Source organism: Halichoerus grypus, chromosome 10, assembly GCF_964656455.1.
Source record: "Halichoerus grypus chromosome 10, mHalGry1.hap1.1, whole genome shotgun sequence".
Classification (NCBI taxonomy): domain Eukaryota; kingdom Metazoa; phylum Chordata; class Mammalia; order Carnivora; family Phocidae; genus Halichoerus; species Halichoerus grypus.
In genome coordinates, this window is record NC_135721.1 from 19256594 (window position 1) to 19279723 (window position 23130).

Sequence of the window (23130 nt, forward strand, 5' to 3'; positions counted from 1 at the left end):
GTTTTGTCGTTCAGAAACTCTTGATCGTTTTGAGTCAGCTGCCATAATACTTTTTTTGCCTTTCCTTCAGCTGGAGATTTATTTTTTCCTTTTTATTTCTTTTGTTATTTCAGAGATAATTTTGGAGGGAAAATAAAATAGAAGGGATAAATCTGCCGCATTGAACCAGAAAATTTCCTTAGGTCTATTTACATATAAGAAAATGAAGGACCAGAGAATGAAAAGAAAAAAAAAAAAATACACACAGACAAAAATTGCCTGAAGTTTTCCACTTAGTACATGCAGAATCAAGATTTAAATCTCAGTCCGCCTGGTTTCAGAACATCCTGTTGGTATGCACACCACACACTCATGCAGTATGACCAAGTTATTTAAATAATTTTGTTAGAATGTACCACCAAAGCACATCAAGAGACAATTTAGGAGGGTATTGTTGATCAAAATATGTACAGTGTGTCTCTTTGGCCGCGCCTTCAAGACCTCTGCAGTGTCCTTTTGACTGTCGTAAAATTCCTATCCTCTGAGGGTGGATTTGACCTCTGATATTTTTCTGGAGTTATTTGGAGCCAAATTTGTTGATCCAAAAAGAATAATACTTCTTTTCTTAAACCCAAACCAAAATTAGATCTAACTAGAAGGAGATATATTTTTCTTGAGGGACCTGTATACTATTTTAGATAGATCTAGAAGAATTCCAAAAATATTTGAACTTTGAGAATTTCATTGGAATAAGTGAGTGATCTTGTGAGGTGGATGATGTTATGTTTGGTGAACATATACATTCTGAGATGATGATTTTTTTTTTTTAATGTTTTATTTATTTATTCATGAGAGTCAGAGAGAGAGAGAGAGAGAGAGGCAGAGGCAGAGGGAGAAGCAAGCTCCCCGCCTAGCAGGGAGCCCAATGCGGGACTCGATCCCAGGACCCTGGGATCATGACCTGAGCCGAAGGCAGACGCTTAACCATCTGAGCCACCCAGGCGCCCCTGAGATGATTATTTTTTAAATCTCATTTATTGTAGTACATTAAAATAATTGTGTGACTCTAAAAATAATGAGGTTCGCATAAAGCTTTTTCAGTACTTAAAAAACCCATTTTAATTTCCCTTTTTTTAGTGTGTTGTGCCTCTTGGTAGGTATCTTTTGTTATTATATAGCTGTAATGAATAATTTTATGTAGAGATAATTTATCATATATGAGAGTATATCTGAAATAGAAGTTCTGAATAGATTTGCTTGGTCAAAGGATAGATTTTGCCAAATGGCCTTTTTGGATATTATGCCAATTTACACTCTAATGGATAATGTTCTTCTTCTACACATCCTTTCTAAGACATTGAATTATACACTTTCTTATCTTTGCCAATCTGATGGTTTGGTTTTTTTTTTAAGTATCCCAGTATAGTTTTAATCTGTGGGTTTGTTTTTTGTGTGTGTGTGAATTAGGTGGATCAATTTTCAGTGATTGCATGTGACCTATTCATATTCTCTAACCATTTATCTATTGGGTTTTTCCATTTTCATCTTATGATTTATAGGAGATTTTTTCTACATTCAATAAATTAATTCTTTGTCTACATCACATTTAGAAAAATAAAAACACATTAACTGCTGTGCATTGTTACAGCCAAATGTGAAACAAAACTGAACCAGAAACCTCTTAACCAACGCCTGAAGAAAGTAGCTGAACATTAGGATCACTAGATAGTGAATTGTCTGTTAGAAGAGTAGAATGTGCAAAAGCCACTCTCATGGTTAGACAATGCTTTCTACTTGTGTGTAGAAATGGTTGAAATTTTTAGTAAAGTAATTTTGTTGTGGCTGTTGGAGATATAAAGTTTTCCTTTTGACCAGATTTTTAAGATTTATTGAGAGAGAGAGAGAGTAAGCACAGGAGAGAGAGAGCAAGCACAGGAGAGGGAGAGAGAATTTTAAGCAGACTCTGGCTGAATGCGGAGCCCGACAGTGGGCTCGATCTCACGACCCTGAGGTCATGACCTGAGCCGAAATCAAGAGTCAGATGCTCAACCAACTGTGCCACCCAGGAGCCCCTAACCAGATTTTAAATGGAGAAAATATGATGTTGAGCCTTTGCAAAGATGATAAGAAAGATTAATAGCTTGATTAGGGATCCCTAAGGGCTTGTTTTCTACCCATTTCAGCTGCCACTCTCCAACACAGGGACTGGGAGATGCATCGATGCTTCCGTTTACAAATTGTCATGCCTGTGTTGGGTTACATATATGCTTGCTTATGTTTGAGATAGGGCACAAACATGACCAAAAATAATAGGTTTATTCCCTGGACTAAGAGAAGATAACGTGTATTTCTTAAAACATTCCAGTAAATCCTTGAATTTTTTGTAGAAATAAATTTCTAAAAGAAGTCCTAAAAGGTTGACCATGACTTTTAGAGTAAAAACTAACTTCTTTTAAGTATAAAGCCTATGCAAACAAAAGTTTTATTTGAATCAAAGTTTGGTTTGTTTGGGTTGTTTTTTTTTTTTTTCCTAGTCATCAAACTTAGCACATGAATCTTACTTCATTTTGAGAAATTTTATCCAACTTATTTTCTTAATATTTTCCGCATCAAGACTAGTAAAACGAGATACTATATCCTGTTACTGAATCAAATAAACTATCTTACAATATTCAGTATTGATGGTAGACAGCCTTGTAAATTTTCTTTGACTCTTTAAATAGAATTAGGATTGAGGAGTTAATGTATGGAGTAGAGCAATGGGACAGCTTTAGATAATCTTCTTTGACCAACTTTCTGACTTAAATAATGATAGGAATTAAGTGATTACTTTTTCATTTCATCATCATTTGTGGTTGGTGGTGTTTGGTGGGTTTTGTTTGCTCTTTTTTTTCAGAATCCTACAGAGTTTGATTTTTCTATCATTTGTCATGACAGAGAAGACAAGTTTAATTGAAAGCTATAATTATTTGCATTTAGAAATGAATGTGTTTACTTGGACTCCCATACTTCATTCATACTAAATGTTGAGTATATTTCACATAAAAGTGAGCCTAACATGTTTTCTATAATTAATAATGATCAATATCTAGTATTAAACACATTTTTTCAGGCATTCTTAAATCTACTTATTTTCCATTCATTAGAATGAGAAATTCTACCTGATTATGTTTTTAGTAAAACTCCAAGGCGGGGCGCCTGGGTGGCTCAGTCGTTAAATGTCCAACTCTTGGTTTCAGCTCAGGTCATGATCTTGGTATTGAGTTCAAGCCCCATGTCAGGCTCTGTGGTGGGTACGGAGCCTGCTTAAGATTCTCTCTCTCCCTTTCCTTCTCTACCCTCTGTACTCGCTTGCACCCTCTCTCTCTCTGAAAAAAATAGAATAAAATAAAACTCCAAAGCATTTTTAGTTGTTTTTTAAAAAATTACATTAATTTGCTAAGGACTGCCATAACAAAATACCACAGACCAGGTGGCTTAAACAACAGAAATTAATTTTCTCATAGTTCTGGAAGCTAGAAGTCCAAGGTGATTGGGGTTGGCAGGTGTGGTTTCTTCTAAGGCCTCTCACGGTCTTGTGGATGGCCACCTCCTTGCTGTGGCCTCATGGCCATCCCTCTGTGTCTGTGTCCTAATCCCCTGTTCTTATAAGAACGCCAGTCCTGTTGAATTAGAGCTCACCCTAACGGCCCTATTTTAACTTAATCACATCTCTGAAGACCCTGACTCCAAAATAGTCACATTCTGAGCTACTAGGAGTTAGAGCTTCAGGATACGAATTTTGGGGGAATACAGTTCAGCCCATAACAATAATTAATTAATATATGTCCATTTCAGAAATTACAGATAACCATTGGAAGCATTAAAAGAAAATAAAAATTCAAAAAAAGAAAAGTCATCCTTAATCTTACAACCTAAAATCGACCAAAGATATACACACTCTTTCAGAATTTTTTCCTACTAATATACATGAGGTAATTTATAAAACTAGAATCATTCTGAACATAATGTCTTGGTTTATGGGTTTTTTTCTTTTTCATTTAATGGCACATTATAAATATCTATACCATGGTTCCCTAAGCAGTCCCTAAATTTCTGGAATTTAGGTTATTTACAATTTTTCCTAGTCTAAACAGTACAGAAATCATCAGGTTTTTTTTAAAAAAAATACCTAAACAAAAAACCTTCTAGAATGCATATACTATTTCCTTCCATTATAAAACATAACTAAACCTCTCTCTGCATTTGTCATCATCATAAACATCAGTTGTTACACTGTTACTATACAGCTGTGTTCTCAGTTAACAGCTACAGAGCCTTGTCCGTTTTCAGAATGACCCCAGACTGCTGTGCCCTTTAGTTTCTGTTCCTGCCTGTTATAGAACATATTTTATCTTGTGTTTGCCGCTCCATGCCATGATAACCCTGTCCCTACCTATAGCAGATTCTAATGTCCTACAGACTGAAAAAGCAGTTAACCAAAATTGTTATAATTTGTCTTTAAAAGAAACCTTTCTGGCGGCGCCTGTATGGCTCCTTCGGTGGAGCATGTGACTGTTGATCTCAGGGTTGTGAGTTCGAGCCCCACGTTGGGTATAGAGATTACTCAAAAATAAGATCTAAAACATAAAAATAAAAAAGAAATAATTTCTGACAAAGTTCTGAGTGATTCTCCTTATGGTAACATCAACTTATGTGCAAACTTTTTTTTTACATCAGATTGTCTTTGGTTCAGAGTACTTTTTCTTAACTTTCTCACTGGTTATGATGTGGCCACGTTCTAGGCAGTTAAGTTTCTGAATAAGGGACCTTTGTATCACTGAAATATATTTTATAGGGGAAATCTCATTCTCCTATACAATATATTGCTCCTGAAAAATACGGTCATTTTATCTTCTACTATGATACTGACTTCTTACCTTTTCTTCTGTAATCAGGATTGCCAGAGCTGGAATTGGAAGCAATTGATAACCAATTTGGACAGCCAGGAACAGGTGATCAGATTCCATGGGCAAATAATACAGTGACTGCTGTAAATCAGAATAAACCAGAAGAGTGAGTAATACATTTCCTATTTTATAAAATATCAGATATCAACTTCTACAACAAAGAACTATTTTCCCAAACAGGATTCCAGCCTACATTGGTATTTTGTGAGATAGTAGTAGAAGTGAATGTTTAATGAAAAAAAGGGGGATCGAGGAAGACACCACATTAAACAGATTAATTTACTGTGTGACTGCAAGGCTAGTATGTATTGTAATTACCAAAAGATTGATATAATATGCAGCGGTTGTTTTCTTTTTCATCTCTTGCTTTGCTTTGATTGATTACTATAAAATTTCTGAGACCTGTAAATGAATTGAGCTCAGTATAACAATTATTATAAAAGCTCTTGAGCTTTTTGTTGTATAGTTATTTTGTCCAGTGTTTCTCTTTGGAGCAAGATGGTATAAGAAGGGAAAGTACTTTTTACATCTACTAAGTGTCCCATCTTGATTAGAATTTAATTTCTTAATTGACATAAGTAGCTCCATTCCAAAACATTAGAGTACATCTCATGCATAGCAACCAAAGGATGACTAGACAGTGTCGAGTGTGGTGCAGAGCTTTAACTATGAACTGTATTCCCACTTACCTTCTCCAAAGAAGATTCCTTATATTTGTATTACTAGTATGATTTTCTATATATTTCTGATTTTTATGCATCAGTTGGTATCAGTTGGATTAGACTGTGTATTTCCTTCATGTAATCAACATTTGTTGTTGTTGTTGTTGCTTAACACTGAGCATGTTTCATTTTCCTAGTTTGATTTCTTTTGTAAGTGGTAATCATGTTATCAATATGATTTGATCATCTTTGAAAGTTAAGTATAAATAGAATAAATCTTACTATAGGCTAGATGGTTTTTTTCCCTGAGATTTTGATTGATTTTTATTTTTGACTTTCATCAAGAATTCTTTTCCCTTTCTTAACTATGTTTAGTTAATTTTTCAAGCTGTTTCTATAAGCTAAGAGGAAGAATATGGAAGCAAATTTCAGTGATTGACAAAACAGTGAGAATATATTCAAGCTACATACAGAACATTTATATTTCTGCACATAAGTATAGAACATTTCATTGTGTGAGAATTGGTTGAAAAAGCATCTCGACAGAGAATTTTCTAGAACAAGATTTGCATATATGTGTGTATCATATATATATATATATTTGTGTTATTGAGATTGAAAACTTATTTGCTATATCAGTCTTAAACTCTTTAATCTTTTGATTCTTTAGCCAGTGTATTAGTTCACAATTAGATGAGCTTCTCTGTCCACCAACAACAGTAGAAGGAAGAAATGATGAGAAGGCTCTTCTTGAACAGCTAGTGTCCTTCCTCAGCGGCAAAGATGAAACTGAGCTAGCTGAACTAGATAGAGCTCTGGGAATTGACAAACTCGTCCAGGTATTTATTAAAATTGGCATTATTAAAATGATACAATCCTGAGAAGCTAGAAAATTATTTTTAAGCAAGATTTTTCAATATTGTTCTCACTGTGTTTAAGTAGTTTTGTAACTTACTCTTGAAAGTTATTAAATATAGCTAAATAATGAGTTTTTTAAAACAAAAATGTCATAATAATTAGAAATAGTTAGAATTAGAAAGTCTTAGCCTTTCACTATGGACCAGAATCTTAAGAGGCTCCCACTAAAATAGAATCCAGATTTATATCATCACTTCTTATTCTAGGACTTAATTTATCCTTCATTCGTGCTAGACGTCAACCTGTATATTCCATGATACTCCAAATTCCAGGTATTTTTTCAAACTGTGAGGTTGAAAAATCAATTTATTGCCTCATGACCCATATTTTTTTAAGTAGTAGAATATATCAGAATGCATAGCCCAGAAAAAGGGGAAGTTATGTTTCATAAAACTTTCCTTTCAGTTACGTATACACATGTGCATGTGCGTGCGTGTGCACACACATACACACACCAGGTCACAATTTAAATTAGATTTTTTACGATGAATAATAGTTATCAGTCTTAAAAGCCATAGCTATGGCATTCTGTTAGGCCAGCTATGAATTTTTTTCCAAATAAGAGGAAAGCATGAATTCTGTATTTGAGAGAGAAAAATGCCTAACTAATCCCTCCTTTAATAATCTACTTCTCACGGTAAACTACTAAATGTAATGTTTGTTGACTCTTAGGCTTTGCAGCGTAGTTCTTTTCAAACCTTTTAGCGTCATTCCATTTATTTTAGCCTGTGTTTTAACATGTTTTTATCTCTTTTCTGAGATTTTTAAACATCTCAGTTCATCTGTTACTCCATTTCAGAAGTAACTGTCATAAGTGATTCCTTTAAGGTAGGAAACTCCTAGAGAGCTTCATGAATTCAGCATAATATTTTATAATAAAATTTTCTAGAGATAACATATTCTCAGATCCAAGATTATATAAAGAAGCATGTCATTTATTGGCAGTAATTTATTTGTAAAATGTTCTGGCTTATTTTCCAACAGGGAGGTGGATTAGATGTCTTATCAGAGAGATTTCCACCACAACAAGCAACACCACCTTTGATGATGGAAGAAAGACCCAACCTTTATTCCCAGCCTTATTCTTCTCCTTCACCTACTGCCAATCTTTCTAGCCCTTTCCAAGGCATGGTCAGGCAAAAACCTTCATTGGGGACTATGCCTGTCCAAGTGACACCTCCCCGAGGCGCTTTTTCACCTGGCATGGGCATGCCACCCCGGCAGACTCTGAACAGACCTCCAGCTGCGCCCAACCAGCTGCGGCTTCAGCTTCAGCAGCGCTTGCAGGGCCAACAGCAGGTGAGTCGTCCTGGTTAGCAGGTGGCTCTTGTGAAGGCCTGTGCTAACTCACGCCGTACCAACACAGCTCAGTGGCTAGAATAAAGGTGTCAGGTGGAAGTGTTCCCACAACCTTTATGAAAAACTCAAAAAACCATCCTTGGTCTGCGAGGGTAAGATAAAGGAGATTTTCATTCAGTTAAAGACTGCTGGCTCATAACAAAGTACTTTGAGACTCACAATTTAAAAGCAATTAATTTTGTTTTTTGAGATAAAAAATATTTAGGATGAACATATTAGTATTAAATTAATAAAGAGAAATATATAGCTTAATTTATAAAGTAGAGCATCAGGAGATACTGTTATGATTGTTGGAACAGAAAATGAAATTTATGTTGTTTGAAGTTGGAGTGATTGAAGCTTAGTGATGTTATTATATTAGGAGAATGGAGGAAAAGATAGTTTGGGGATCTGGGGAGTTGGGTGAGTTAAATCTTCTCTCTCATGACTGGTAATGAGTGGGTATAATGGCATAAATATTTAAGATTGCATAAGCAGCAAATACAGAGATAAGCATCAAGAACCAAAAAAGCAAATGGTTAAAAGTATTCTCTCTGGGGAGTGCCTGGGTGGCTCAGTTAAGCATCCAACTCTTAATCTCAGCTCAGGTCTTGATCTCAGGGTCATGAGTTCAAACCCCGTGTTGGGCTCCACACTGGGCATGGAGCCCACTTAAAAAAAAGGGGGGGGTATTGTCTCTGGGAAGCAGGACCAGGGCTATAGATTGTGGCTTCTTCTTAACGTTTTTGTATTTTTTTTAACCGTCTGTGTATATTGCTTTGGATTTTCTTTAAAGTATTTAAAGCAATTTCCTAGAGTGTTACAAATTCAGGAAAGAAGAGAAAGAAGGAACTAAATTATATTAGAAAGGCAATATTATATAATGTTATAAGAGCTCGAGTTTCAAGTCCTAGTTCTAACCTTAACTTAAGTGGTTTGACAGTCAAATTATTTGCCCTTTTAAAGCCTCTGATTTCTGATTATACCGATAAAAGAAATATAATAAATAATTCCTCTACCTCATAGGTGGTATGTGGATTGAATGAGATAGTACATATAAAGATCTTAGCACAGTGCCAGGAGTGCAGTAACACATAATAAATACTATCTATTATTATGAAATTATATTAAATAAATAATATGAGTTTCCATTCCACTTAAAAAGAAGGTGATGAAAGGGGGAGAGAAAAAAAGAGATGAGATAGGAAAAAATTATTAATGGTAGAATAGCAAAGAAAGGAATAATTTTTAAAATGCTGGGGTGGAATAAAGAACTCAGAAAGGAATAAGGGGAAGAGAGGGAAGAAAAGAGAAAGAAAGGAAATAGTAATATGTTCTGAGTATTAGTTGAAGGTAAACTGCTTCTTGTTATAACTTGTCATTCATTATTCAATAGAAAGCACAAGAATAAGAAATGCGTATAGTTCACAAAACATAGTGCCCACACAACATATTTGGGGAGACTCTACTAGGTACTATGAGGAATACAAAGAATAAGAGATACAGGCAACTTTTAGAACTTACAGTCAGCTTAGGGCATTCCAAACATACACACCTGGAAAGTGAAATAACAGTGCAGGTAGTAAGTGATTAAGGGCTATCCCAAAAAGTAGAGGAAAACCTAGGTGTGCTGATTTTCTCATTTTACAGGATAGAGTCAGTAAATGCTGACTAAAATTAAAGGCTTACTGAGCAATGCTAGATCAACAGTCTAGGTCAGGTTTGTGAATGGGTGAAATAATCATTCACACGTAGTTTGGGGAAAAAATTGCTTTTACTTTGATTTCCTCCTAAAGCAGCTGATAAGCAGAGTAGCAATGCAAAGGATACACGTATAATAAGGCTGCAGGTAGCTGAACTTGGCTCCCTGTTGCTGCCTGTGAATATTACGGAGGCATGTCCAAAGTTTGGTGGCCAGGGTAGCTCAACAGAGTGAAATATCCATCAAGTGAGAGAAATACAAAATTTTAGGCCCCCAGATATGTCAGTACACAAAACAGCTTACACTGCTGTGTAAGACGGTACTCTGCTACCTAATGAGCCTCATCAGCCAGACCTACTGTTTGGGTTCTGGACCGTAAGTTCTTTTTAACAGCGGGGCCCTCAGTCCATGGTGGCTCTTACTCTGCAAATGCTTGGAGTCTTCTGTGTGTGTCCACTTCTCTGTGTGTCCACTTGGAGTCTTCTGTGAGAAAGTCTGGCCAAGGCTTATGTCTGTCAGTATTTCAGTTAAGATGCTTTCAGCAACAAGGAAAGAAAAAAAGATCCATTCAAAGTTGTAAAACCATTTTAAAAAAGCATTTTGACTCCAATAATGAGATGATACGAAATAGAGAGGTCAAGGTGTGTTGCCTCAGAGGCTCCAGAATGTTATCAGGGACTTAGGTTCTTTCTGTCTTTTTACTCTGTAATCCTTGGCAGCTAGAAAAATGGCTCCCATGGTTACAAATACCACATGCAAACAAAACTAACAGGAGAAAGGGGACTCTTTCCTACCCATCTTTATTTCAAAAGCCAAGAAATCTTTTCTTCTCCTTTTCTATTCCCTACCACTCCAAAAAAAGAAAAAGGACCAAAACGTTTTTTTAAAAATTTCACACATCTGGCTAGCCTGAATGGAGTCATATATACACCCTTAACCAACTGCGGGCAAGGATTGGCTTAGGGTACATAGGTTGCCCCTTGAGACATGTGATTTGGGATAATCAGCTGAACAAAAATCCTATGCTTTCATTGAGGAAAAAGAGAAGGGTAAATGGCTGTGGGCTGGCAATAAAATACCTGATAAAATCAAGAAATTGAGGTTTAAATATATTATTTAAAGTTATACAGGTAAATTCACAGTTGGATCAGATTGGTGAACTGTGGTAGAATGTCTGCCCTTTCTACAGGTTGTATATTTTAAGTGAATAAGTTCATATTAGTGCAAAAAAAAAAAAAGAGAATATCATTGGCACACTAAAAATTAAGTGATTTTGAAATATAGAAAGCAAACATGACAAAGAAACAAAATAATCATATACAAACAGTACAACTGCTTATATAGAAAATCCAAGAGAATCTACAGGGAACTTAGAATCAGTAGAGGAATTCAGCAGTGTTTCTAGGGAAAAAAAAGCAAATAAAAATTAATAGCAATCCTTTTCACTAGCAACAACCAATTAGAAAATATAATTTCAAAATATGTTCATAATGTGTAAGACTTAGAAAATTACAAATCATAATTGAAAGTCAAAAAAAGGTCCAAGTAAAGATATTAGTGAATGGAAAGAGTATCATAAAGATGGCAGTTGTTCTGAAATTAATTAAATTCAGTAGAATTCCAATCAAAATCTCAACATGAAATCTAACAAATAAATGCTAACTTTATTTTAGAAGCATGAATACAACCTTAAAGAATCATGAGAATGAACTTGCCCTGTCAGATACCAGGATTTAAAATCAAGCTTTAGAAATTAAAACAATGTGGAACCGGCATAGGCATAGAGAGTTCTACCAACCAGAACGTCATAGAGAACCCAGAGACACACCCAGATGTATAGAAAGACTTAGTAAGAGACAGAGGTGGCAGTCAGTGGAGAAAGGATGGCCTGTATAATAAATGCTAGTACATTGGACTTTCCTTGAGGGGGAATAATTAAATTAGATTCCTTATCTCTTACCATCCACAAAAATAAATTCTAGGTATTTTAATGATCTAAATGTGAATATGAAAAGATTTATGTGGCCCCTAAAAGGCATAAGGGGAAAAGATTGATGTTTGCATTAAAATTTAAAACTTAATAAGATAAAAGACAACATAAACAAGGTTAAACATAGACTCAGGGAAGATATTTGCAACCCTGTATAACTGACAAGGATTAGTATCCAGAATACATCAGATTCATAACGTTGTGTTCATAATACACTTACCTTGCTAGATTGATACCATCTGTTTACTTGTTGGTCATGTCCTCTCATTCCTCCTTCCCTCTTGCCAAACACAGGAAATACAAGCATCTCATAGGCAGGAATTTAGGACAGTGCCTGATGATTTGGGGGGAAAAAGGTGCAAACTCAGATCTACATCATAGTTTCTTTCTTTTTAATGGATTTTAAGATCAGTTTAAAAGCATATTTCTTGACTGTAAGTATATCTCATTGACTGGAATGTAGTAAACAAGGAGTAAAAAGATTCTAAGATTTTAAATTTGACTATACAGTTATGAATAATCCCCAGTTGGGGGACAGGGGGAGGAAAAACACCCTAGGAAACACAGAGATTCATTGGTTGAAACTTTTAAAGAACAGCAAAAATGAAGGAGGGAGCTGGTGATGGAGAAGAAATACGAAGTTGTAATGAACTCTTTAGGTGTAGTGTCTGCTCACATGTCAAATAAGCAAAGTCTCAAAAAAATATATCCATGATACCAGTAAAGAATTCTTAAAGTTCTATTTTGAGAAAAGGACAACAGCAAAAATGGGTAGACCTGCTGCTTGTAGGAAATTATGTAAGATTGGCTCATAAAAGATGTAATTATTCTGTTCTAGTTTTGTATTCTTCTTTTCCAGCCGGGGTCTTCATACTCTCAAGAAAAGAATACTATGAAAAGGGAGAGTAACATTGGAGACACATAAAGAAATGTGATATACTTAGCCATCTTAAAAGAAGTGAAGTCCACATGTGTTATGTGTTAGAGTACTGGAGAAATGTGTGGATCTGGTAGAAGAACCACTATTGATTATTTTTTATATATTAGAGAAAATAGAAGTGACCAGAAAGTAGAACTAAGATCAAAGGGCAGAAGATACAGGGAAGCTAATTTCACCTCTAGAATTTCTGGCAATGAAAACTGCCTGATAGAAGAATATCTTCTTTAAAAGAAACCCCTTGGGGTGCCTGGGTGGCTCAGTCAGTTAAGCGGCTGCCTTCGGCTCAGGTCATGATCCCAGGGTCCTGGGATCGAGCCCCGCATCGGGCTCCATGCTCAGCGGGAAGCCTGCTTCTTCCTTTCCCACTTCCCCTACTTGTGTTCCCTCTCTCGCTGTCTCTCTCTCTGTCAAATAAAATCTTTTTTAAATTAATTAATTAATTAATTAATTAAAAAAATAAACCCCTTGTCGGGGCGCCTGGGTGGCTCAGTCGGTTATGCATCTGGCTCTTGGTTTTGGCTCAGGTCATGATCTCGAAGTCATGGGATCAAGCCCCATGTGGGGCTCTGCGCTCAGATTCTCTCACCCTCTCCCTCCGCGCACGCACGCTCTCTCTCTCTCTCTAGTAAATAAATAAAATCTTAAAAAATAAATAAAAGAGGGGCGCCTGGGTGGCTTGGTCAGTTAAGCGACTGCCTTCGGCTCAGGTCATGATTCTGGAGTCCCCGGATCGAGTCCCATATCGGCCTCCCTGCTCAGTGGGGAGTCTGCTTCTCCCTCTGACCCTCCCCCCTCTCATACTCTCTCTCTCTCTCTCAAATAAAATAAAATCATTTAAAAAATATATAAATAAATAAAAGAACTCCTTGTCAAGAATTTACACGGTGGCTAAATTAGGGTTTTCAGTCTTGGCACTATTGCCATTTTGGGACAGATAATTCTAGTTATAGGGGGCTTTCCCATTCATTTAAGAATGTTTAACAGCATCCCTGACCTTTACCCATTAGATGCCAGTAGCAACCTTTCCCCAAGTTGTGCAGCCAAAAGTGTCTTCAGACATTGCTAAATTTCTCTTGTGGGGCAGAATCATCCCTGGTTGAGAACCTCTAGGCTAGATAATCATCTTTTAGGTTTCCTATGGAAGGACTTCTTGATAAGGCATTGAAAAAAAAATCCATTCAGACAGAAAAAATGTCAGCCAGCCCGAACTCTGGGTGTGTGTGTTTTATATGTGTAGGCTGAGTTTGTACTGTTCACTGGCCACAAGCCCCACATTTCCTTTTATAATACAAGCCTTTTGACCTGGCCTTTATAGACTTTTGAATTTATGTCCCCAGCTCTGAGGACTCCTGACCTCTCTCTCTCCTCCCACTGACCAAAAGTCAAGATTTCCAAGGAGTTAAAGGATATGGTGATCCTTTTGGGAAGACTTCCTAGGAAGAATAGAACTTGACCTGCTTGCTAGATAATGAGTAGCATTTTAGTAATCAGAGAGGAGAGGCAGGTCAGAGTGAGACAGCTGTCTACAGCATTAGTCAGGTTGTACACAGAGAGAGGAGAGGGGGAAATGAAAAGAATTATTTCAAGGGCAGAAATAGATAAATTTTTCTTTAACAGAAAGTGCTTTAGAGTAATTTCTTCTACTTCTAAAAATAGCCTAAATAGGCTATTTTCTAAGGTTGTAATTTATTTCCTAAGGTTATTTTCTCATTTTTACTACTTCTCCAGCATCTTTCCTCCATCCCCACCCATTTCATTCTCACATTATCTCACAATCAAAGAATATATAAAGCTGTAAGTTTGGAAACCCAACTCCCACTCACTCCCCTGGCTATGTTACTTCTCTTCATCACTAAGATTAATGTATTTTCCCCTATCCTCATTGCCTCGTCTTCTGTTTCTAGACTTGCTGTACTTTCTGCCTTAAGTTAACTCTATGATCCTTCTTGCCACCTGGCATTCTCATCTTTCAAGGTCCCATTGAGTGCACTCATACTCTTGGTCCCTGCCTTCCTGCTCTAGGCTAAGTGCCTTGTAGATGTCTGGATATGCAAGTGTAGCACTCGTAGGTGGCGCCCTTCTGTATTGGCCTCTGCCACTCAGCAGAGAATTCCTGGAGGACAGAGATTTGCTCACCTCTGTAGCCTTCAGACCTTATGTATTACCTTGCATATACTTAATTTTTTGATAAATCTTTGTAAAGTTAATGGTTTATTTAAACTTATGTCTGTGGTCTGTAGAATTTAAGAAGTACGTAGATTTTTGTACTTAAGAGTCCCTTTGACTTATCTTTTTTTTTTTTTTTAAGATTTTATTTATTTGAAAGAGCGTGAGCATGAGCCAGGGGGAGGGGCAGAGGGAGAGGGAGAAGCAGGCTCTCCACTGAGCAGGGAGCCCGACACGGGGCTCGATCCCAGGACCCTGGGATCATGACCTGAGCTGAAGGCAGACGCTTAACGACTGAGCCACCCAGGCGCCCCAAGAGTCCCTTTGACTTTTAAAACCATAATGTTCATATCTTTATTTTTTAAGCGATTCTGAATGTTCTATCCTATTCCATGAATGCCTGAAAGTTTTAATTTTTACATTTATAGTAAAATGAGCTTTTCCCCAAAAAACAGTTTGTTTTCTGATCTGATGGGAGTCAGAAAATTAATGAAACCAGAATTAAGAATTGAGCTGTTTGGAGATGGGAGATTTAATCACTGCTCACAGCAATTTGGATTCTTTTAGAAAACTTTCACAGTCTTTCTAGTTTGCATCTCATATATTAAAATATATTAAATGTATTAAAATATAAAATATATTAAAATATATGGAGTGTTAATATATTTATTAGTAATTTATGTTATAAAGTACCATATAAATACAAAATAGGATTGATGTTGTTATTATCTCTCTGAACAGTTTATTCACATCAAATGATTGAGCAAGAAATTCTTTAAGCTATAGATTGTTTATCAGGAAATACCACTTCCCAGGATGCTTGTTTTGTTACCTGATGAAGCTAAGGCATGCCTATGCCCTGAAATTCTAAGCCTAATACAGACAGCATCTTCCAAACTAGTGTTCCATACAAAATTGTTCTAGGAGATAAATGTTAATGTGTGTCAGGGCAAAAAAAAAAAAAGGTTCGTGAAAACAAGTTGCATAGTATATCCCCTTCTTGAAGATCCACAGTGTGCTTTGGCCAATTAAAGTCTCATAGAATTACTGCAGTAAAGAAATCTGTTTCACCTTGTGTAACCCATCATTTCCAATACTTAATACAGCACAGCATGCTATTTTCCTGGCACATCTATTAATATCCTGCAGAACAGTGTTCTTTAGAACACCAATTTGGGAAATGCTGGTCTAAAGTAATTACTTCTTCTAGTTAAATAAATAGTCTATTTTCTCAAACCATTTGTTTCTTACATAATTCTCCCCAACGAATGAAATCATGTTGGATTTCCCCAAATATGTACCCATCCGACAGTCAGCCTCCAAGTGAGAAGTACCTCAACTTTTCCATTAATCTTCCAGACCTTTGTAGAATGTGCCCTAGTATGTACCTACTTTTATACTCAGAGTAGTTTAAGTTGTAGGGCTGGTGTTTCTTTTCTCTCCATTATTGTACTTATCTGAAATAACTAAGTATTAGCATGATTTTAAAAGTGTGATAGATGGGGGTGCCTGGGTGGCTCAGTCGGTTAAGCATCCAGCTCTTGATTGCAGCTCAGGTCTTAATCTTGGGGTTGTGGGTTCAAGCCTCACATTGGGGTCCACACTGGGCGTGGAGCCTACTTAAAAAAATAAAAAATAAAAGTACAATATATGTATGTATGTGTGTATATACCTATGTGCATATATATATGCACATGTGTATGGATTCTGCTTTTAAATGCTCTGTCCTATTTGGTGTTCTATAGGCAGGAAATATTTGATAAATGTTAGGAATTGCCAGCCTTTTGACAGATAAACATGGGAAATAATCTTACTAAACCTGTAATACTAAAACTTGTTAGTAATCAGTAAAAAGTTTGTGTTACTCTGTAAGGGCCAAAGTATATGTTTGTATGTAGAAATATGATATCTCATTGTTCCATTTTTCTCTAGTTGATCCACCAAAATCGGCAAGCTATCTTGAACCAGTTTGCAGCAAACGCTCCAGTTGGCATCAATATGAGATCAGGCATGCAGCAGCAAATTACACCTCAGGTAATGTGAGAAGACCAGACATTGTTAGTACTTCTCTAACCCAAGCTGTGTTTCTTAAAGTGTTGACTTGAGTGTCTGAAATGATCTGTGAATTGATCTTTTAAGGTAGTAGTACAGCTTTCTTCTAGAATGAATTTATAATCAACTTGTGATACCCCTTACTGATATTTGATCTAAAGCCAAGAGTCCTTTGTTTGGTTTTATTGGTGGTGTTGTCATTGCTATTAGATACCAGATGAATCAGTAGAACACTCTTACTGCTATCCTGAATAGGGCCAGTAATAAGACTCCTAGATAAGAAACTGTGTGAATGGTACCTGAAACCTGATCAAAACTCAGTCACATTGCTGAGTGATCTTAACTACCTTGTGTTCTCTGCCTCAGTCTGAGCATGAGCAGTTTCTGTTTTTTATTTATTTTAACAATCCTTGTACATGAACCCAGGGCCATTGAAACTTTAAACACAAAAAGAACTAGATAGCCTTCTAAGTCTTGTCTGGTACTCACTCCCTACTTAACTTCCACACATACTTTAGTATTTTTGTTTCAACCACTTTTTTATGTTTTCTTAACCAAGGTGACACAAAAATTTGAGAGATGAGGAATTTTAGACAGGACTCACACACAAAACTTTTCTCCATAAAATGTATCTAGATGGATTTGGGGCAAAAACAGGAAGCCAACCGTAACCAAAAGGATAAATATTGACAGAAACTACTGTTAATGGGGGCACCTGGGTGGCTCAGTCAGTTAAGCATCCAGCTCTTGGTTTCAGCTCAGGTCATGATCTCAGGCTCTTGGGATCAAGCCCCCTGTTGGCTCCACGATCAGCATGGAGTCTGCTTGGTTTTCTCTCCCTCTCCCTTTGCTCCTCCCCCTCTTGCTCTCTCTAAAAAGAAAAGAAAATAAAAAAAGAAAAGAAACTGCTGTTAAGCAGCAGATACTGGCATCTTCATGGATTCATACTTGGGTTTCCATGTCTTAAAAATCTCAGTGATTAGCTCATGCAAGGGTAATTATGTTATAAGGAAATAAGACCCCACTTTTGGAATTCATGTAAAGATGATTTCTATTAGAAAGTCATATGTCACAGTTTCTTCTAGATTGGACTATATCTAGTTGGCAAGTTTAATTTTGAAGGAACTATATGCTTTGATCAGATCCTTAATCTGAATTGAAATTTTCTGAGGAAGGCTTTATTGACATGCCATGTTGCTTTACAAGTTAGATCAAAAAGTGATTTTAACCTAATTTTACTGCTGCTTTTGTCATTCCTAGTATTATAGCTATTAAAACACATACTCTAACACCTGGAGTAGTCTTTACTGCAACAATGTTATAAAATAGTTGGTGGGGCCCCTCAGGTAGCTCAGTTGGTTAAGCATCTGACTCAGGTCATGATCTCAGGGTTGTGGGATCGAGCCCCATGTCTGGCCCCATGCTTAGTGGGGAGTCTGCTTCTCTCCCTCTCTTTCCCTCTCCCTCTGCCCCTCCCCCTGCTCATGCTTTCTCTCTAAAATAAATAAATCTTTTTTTTTTAAGAGCTGGTTCCATTTATTTCTGTTTATTATTTTATTTCTAACTATTTTCTTTTTCTTTTTTATTTTTTTAGATTTTATTTATTTATTTGACAGAGAGAGACACAGCGAGAGAGGGAACACAAGCAGGGGGAGTGGGAGAGGGAGAAGCAGGCTTCCCGCTAAGCAGGGAGCCCGACGTGGGGCTCGATCCCAGGACCCCGGGATCATGACCTGAGCCGAAGGCAGACGCTTAACGACTGAGCCACCCAGGCGCCCCTAACTATTTTCTTTTTAAATAACAATTTGTTTGCCTTTGGATCCTGGATTTCTGATTCTTCCTTTTTCAAATGGTATTTGTAGGTTTTTCCAATTGTAAAGATAATGCATGTTCATTATAAATAATTTGGAAAATACAGAAAAGTATGATGAAGAAAATGAAAATCAACTATAATCACAATTTGTTCATTTAAGTAAAGTGGAATAAATGATCTCAGTAAGAAAAGAAGGGAACTAAGAAACACAGTCAATTTTGGGGAAATGAAAAAGAAAAAAAGTCTCCTAACAACCTAACGTCAGATAAGTTCGAAGTCATAGTGATAATTGCTACATATTTTGTTGCCCCAAGCTACGAGGCTTTATCCTGTAAGCTTTCCAAAGTAGGTGGTGATGATAACAATATTAATAAGTGAGGATTTGTTTTCTCCTCTCCAGCCACCCCTGAACGCCCAGATGTTGGCACAGCGCCAGCGGGAGTTGTACAGCCAACAGCACCGACAGAGGCAGCTAATACAGCAGCAGAGAGCCATGCTCATGAGGCAACAAAGCTTTGGGAACAACCTCCCTCCCTCATCTGGACTGCCAGTTCAAATGGGGAACCCCCGTCTTCCTCAGGGTGCTCCGCAGCAATTTCCCTACCCCCCAAACTATGGTACAAATCCAGGAACCCCACCTGCTTCAACCAGCCCGTTTTCACAACTGGCAGCAAATCCTGAGTCAACCTTGGCCAACCGCAACAGCATGGTGAACAGAGGCATGGCAGGAAACATGGGAGGACAGTTTGGCACTGGAATCAATCCTCAGATGCAGCAGAATGTCTTCCAGTATCCAGGATCAGGTACGGGGATTGCACCTCATAAGCATACATAACGGCCCCGGTGTTCCAGTGCGCTGATGGGAGTCAGGAGATCGGGGCTCCGGACCCCTCTCTTGCCACTAGTGGTTAAATGGTTGGAGGCTTATCACTCACTGATAGCTAAGATGATTAATCAGAGGATCCAGAAGGACCTGTCTGATTCTAAAATTTTTTGCATTTTGTCTGCAGGGTACATTCTCTTACTTTCTTACTTTCTGTCATGGATCCCTGTAAGAATCTTATGAAAATCCACTTCAGACGATGGGTTGAAGTACATTAACTCAAAATGTGCATACAGTTTTTTCATTATTTTGGAGACTTGGTTTTTGATAGTTTATAGGGGGATGACCCATCTTTACAAAGCGTCTCGGCTTCTCAATGGTGTCAGCACTCTTAGCTGCTTAAGTTGAAAGCTCGTCCTCTGCAGTGTCAGGAACTTCCTGGTTTCCAGAAGGTTTTTCCTTTTTTAATCTTTTGTTTGCATTGTCTCTCTTCCATTCTCTTTGTCCTAGGTGATGATGTCCTTTTAAATTTTACTTCTATCACTTTCAGATTCTAATGGGTAGTGGCAATAAAACATATTTGATTAATCCACGATGTTTAATCAAACTTTGATGCAAAATTAATGGCAGATTCCTGGGGAAAAAATTGAAATAAATCCCTTCATTTTCTAAATGAAAGAAAAAGTAAATTATAAGTCTGCCTAAAAATGAATTTTCATGAGAAGACTGCTATTTGACTTGAATAAAATGCTGAGGTTACATAGAGATTTTTTTTACATAGCAATATGCTTATCAACTTTGACAGCCAAATCAATTTAGACTTTCATTCTGGTGGCAACAAGTGCTAAAATCCTTTGACTATTAAATTAAGTTATCCAGGGAGACTTGTGTCAGACAGCACCAGAATTCTCTAAGATCTTTTACTCAAAATTATGTCACATCACTTCCTTTGTCCTCAAGACAATGAAGTCATCTTTGGCTGGTTTATATCGCTGACACTATCTGTATGGGCAAGAAAAGGATTATAAATCCATAGTTTAATTACAATATTGTCTGAACCTTTTGAAGGCCACTTTCATGTGTCTTACGACTTCTGTATGCAGAGAACTTGACAAGGCTTTTTCACTTTATTCTAACCTGCAGAAGTACTTCCTCCAACATTAGAAGACCTGTTTAGTTACCTGGTTCTCCATTTCTCTTCCAAAATAGCAACTTAGCCCAGACAGCAAATAGAATCTTAGTAGTAGTATTCAGAATATTGATTACAGAGCCTTAAATCAAAAGATTTGTCTCATTCATTGGCAAAAAAGAAATAGCTATGAGTAAGCCAAACATTAGTAAGTTCCCCAAGGATTCTTTTCTCTTAAGAAATAGATAAATAAAAACAGTACTTCTGCCCATTTTCAGTCATGCTCTTCAACACCTCTTCTCTGGAAAGCCAAGAAAGAATTTCCTATCCTGCTCCCGTTTCTTGACAAAGCCACTTAGGAAGGCAGTGCTTCAGAACCCCATTTCCAATGAAGTTGACAAGATTTCTTTCAGAGTTGTGGGTCTAGGCTTTGATCTATTGCCATGTCAGTGTACACACAGTGATTGAGATCAGGAGTGGGTGGAGCTTACTTCTCTAGGCGACATAACTGGATGTGTTGCTACCCGTCGTAAGTGCTCTCTCTATCTGGTACCTGGATTTTTCTTCTAGTCCAAATTTAGATCGACAGAAAATGCTTTTCACCAAATAAGAATTCATCATCGATGAAGTCAGCATTCCTACTACAAACAAAACCCAGAAGCCGGGTGTAATAGAATAGTTGTTTCATCCAGTTGCAAATTGGAATGAAATGACAGAGCTTGCAGTTCTTCCATGAACTACTTCAAAATAATAGGGGGGAGGTTGTCAGGTTTTCTGGAGAGCAAAAGAACATTTAAAGAGTCAATGTTTTTAAATTTCTTCCATTGCTCTAAGTTATAAACTCATTCCAACATTATCAACAACCTGGTAGAAAGCTTCAAGGCCAGGTTTTGTGTGAGTACAAATTCAAGTTCTGGAAAAGTTTCAGTCTTTGCAAATGAGGACTTCTTTCGGGGGGAAAAAAAAGCCACCACATGATTTTGTAAATAAAGTTTTATTGTACCACAGTCATCCTCATTAGTTTACATATTGTCATCTGTGGTTGGCTTCATACACAGAGTTGAATTGTACCAGAAACCTTATGGCCTGCAAAACCAAAAATATTTCCTTTCTGATCCTTTGCAGAAAAAGTGTGTTGTGTTAATTGATGTTAGGAAAACCGAAGGTTGAATTCATTAACTTAGCTTTAGTCCTTTGCTTTGGTATCCTTTAGCTTAGTAGAGGCCCAAAGTAAATGAAGGAACATGTAGGTAATAGTAATGGCAGAGTATGCTTTCTTTTATTTCTGAAAACCAAAAATTTTTCTAGACTATCAGGCCATAATGATAAGTGCACAAGAACAGAATTAGGCATTTAAAATTTATTTTAGGGGCGCCTGGGTGGCTCAGTCGGTTAAGCATCTACCTTTGGCTCTAGTCATGATCTCAGGGTCCTGGGATCAGGCCCCACATTGGGCTCCCTGCCTCTCCCCACTGCCCCCCCCCCCACCGCCCCTGCTCATGCTCTCTCTCAAATAAATAGGTAAAATCTTAAAACAAAAACTATTTTTTTAAAAAATAAATAAAATTTATTTCATACTAAGGCGGTATTTAAAGGAAATATGATGGAAATTTTTACAAAATTTTGTGCCCACTTCATGAATTTCTTGAAGCCAATCCATAGTTCCCTCTTCTGTGAACTACAGTAAACATGCTACTCTACCCATTCCTCCTAAGTGATCTCATCTACTCCTGTGGCTTCAGGGACCTCTTCATGCTAATGACTCTCTTCTCTATCTCTAACCAGATCTCTCAGCTCTTGTGTACAGCTGCCTGATGACAGACATACTTGAATTTTCTCTCCACTAGCACCCCAAACTCCACTTGTCCAAAGTTAGACTCATCAGTTCCACTCCCCTTCTTTCCATATCTCAATGTTCCAGCTGTCTAATGAACTTCTCAAGATCTAAGAAAGAATATATTCCTTGCTCTTTTTTCTTACTAGGTCTTGTAATCCTGTATCCGCTGTCTCAAACCAGTATCCTTCATTCACCTGCCTCCTTCCTGTTCCTCACTCCTCTCAGAAGTGTCTCCTCAGGGAAGCCTTCCCTGACCACTCCCAATCATAAGCACTCACCACCCTGTCTTACAGACACTTGTTCACCTATATGCCTTACTTTTTAAATAGCAAGTTTCTTGACTGAGCAAAGTGTGACCTTTTTAGTTTCTAAATTGCTCAGCACAGTGGTCTGGCAGGGAGAGTAGATGCTCAATGAATCTTTGGAGAAGTAAATGAATGGAAGGATGAATCCCGGTTCTGGTTGCTGCTGCCAAATGGCTGTGATGCTATTTATGGTCCAGCAGGGAGGCTTAGCATAGTCTAGGCAAAGATAGAATTGTAGAAATTTTAAACTGAAAGAAACTAGATTGTCTGGTCCAAGGAATCCAAGGTCCAATGTGGTGGCAGAACCCGAACCAGAACTCCGACTACCCCTCCAATTCATTATTCACAAGCTGGTTCTTTCTACTAAAACTAGGTCATCCGATAAGGAAAACAGAATGTGAGATGAGTCCAGAAAGAAATGTCAAAAACTATGCTGATATACTTGCAATCTTTTATTTATTGTTAACTTTGATTCCACAGAAAAATGTCCAGAATATGTAAGTATCTTTTCTGCCCTCACATACATA

At 37.2% G+C, this 23130-nt stretch overlaps 1 protein-coding gene across 10 annotated transcripts in view; it reads left to right on the forward strand.

The window, feature by feature from the left end:
* NCOA1 (nuclear receptor coactivator 1) overlaps nt 1-23130 on the forward strand; it is a 239683-nt gene that overhangs the window by 196824 nt on the left and 19729 nt on the right. For all 10 annotated transcript variants that reach the window (XM_078056046.1, XM_078056041.1, XM_078056044.1 and 7 more), the window contains 5 exons: nt 4917-5034; nt 6261-6429; nt 7493-7807; nt 16577-16678; nt 18910-19312. In XM_078056046.1, the coding sequence (XP_077912172.1) occupies nt 4917-5034; nt 6261-6429; nt 7493-7807; nt 16577-16678; nt 18910-19312 (1107 nt within the window). The remainder of the gene's footprint in view (nt 1-4916; nt 5035-6260; nt 6430-7492; nt 7808-16576; nt 16679-18909; nt 19313-23130) is intronic.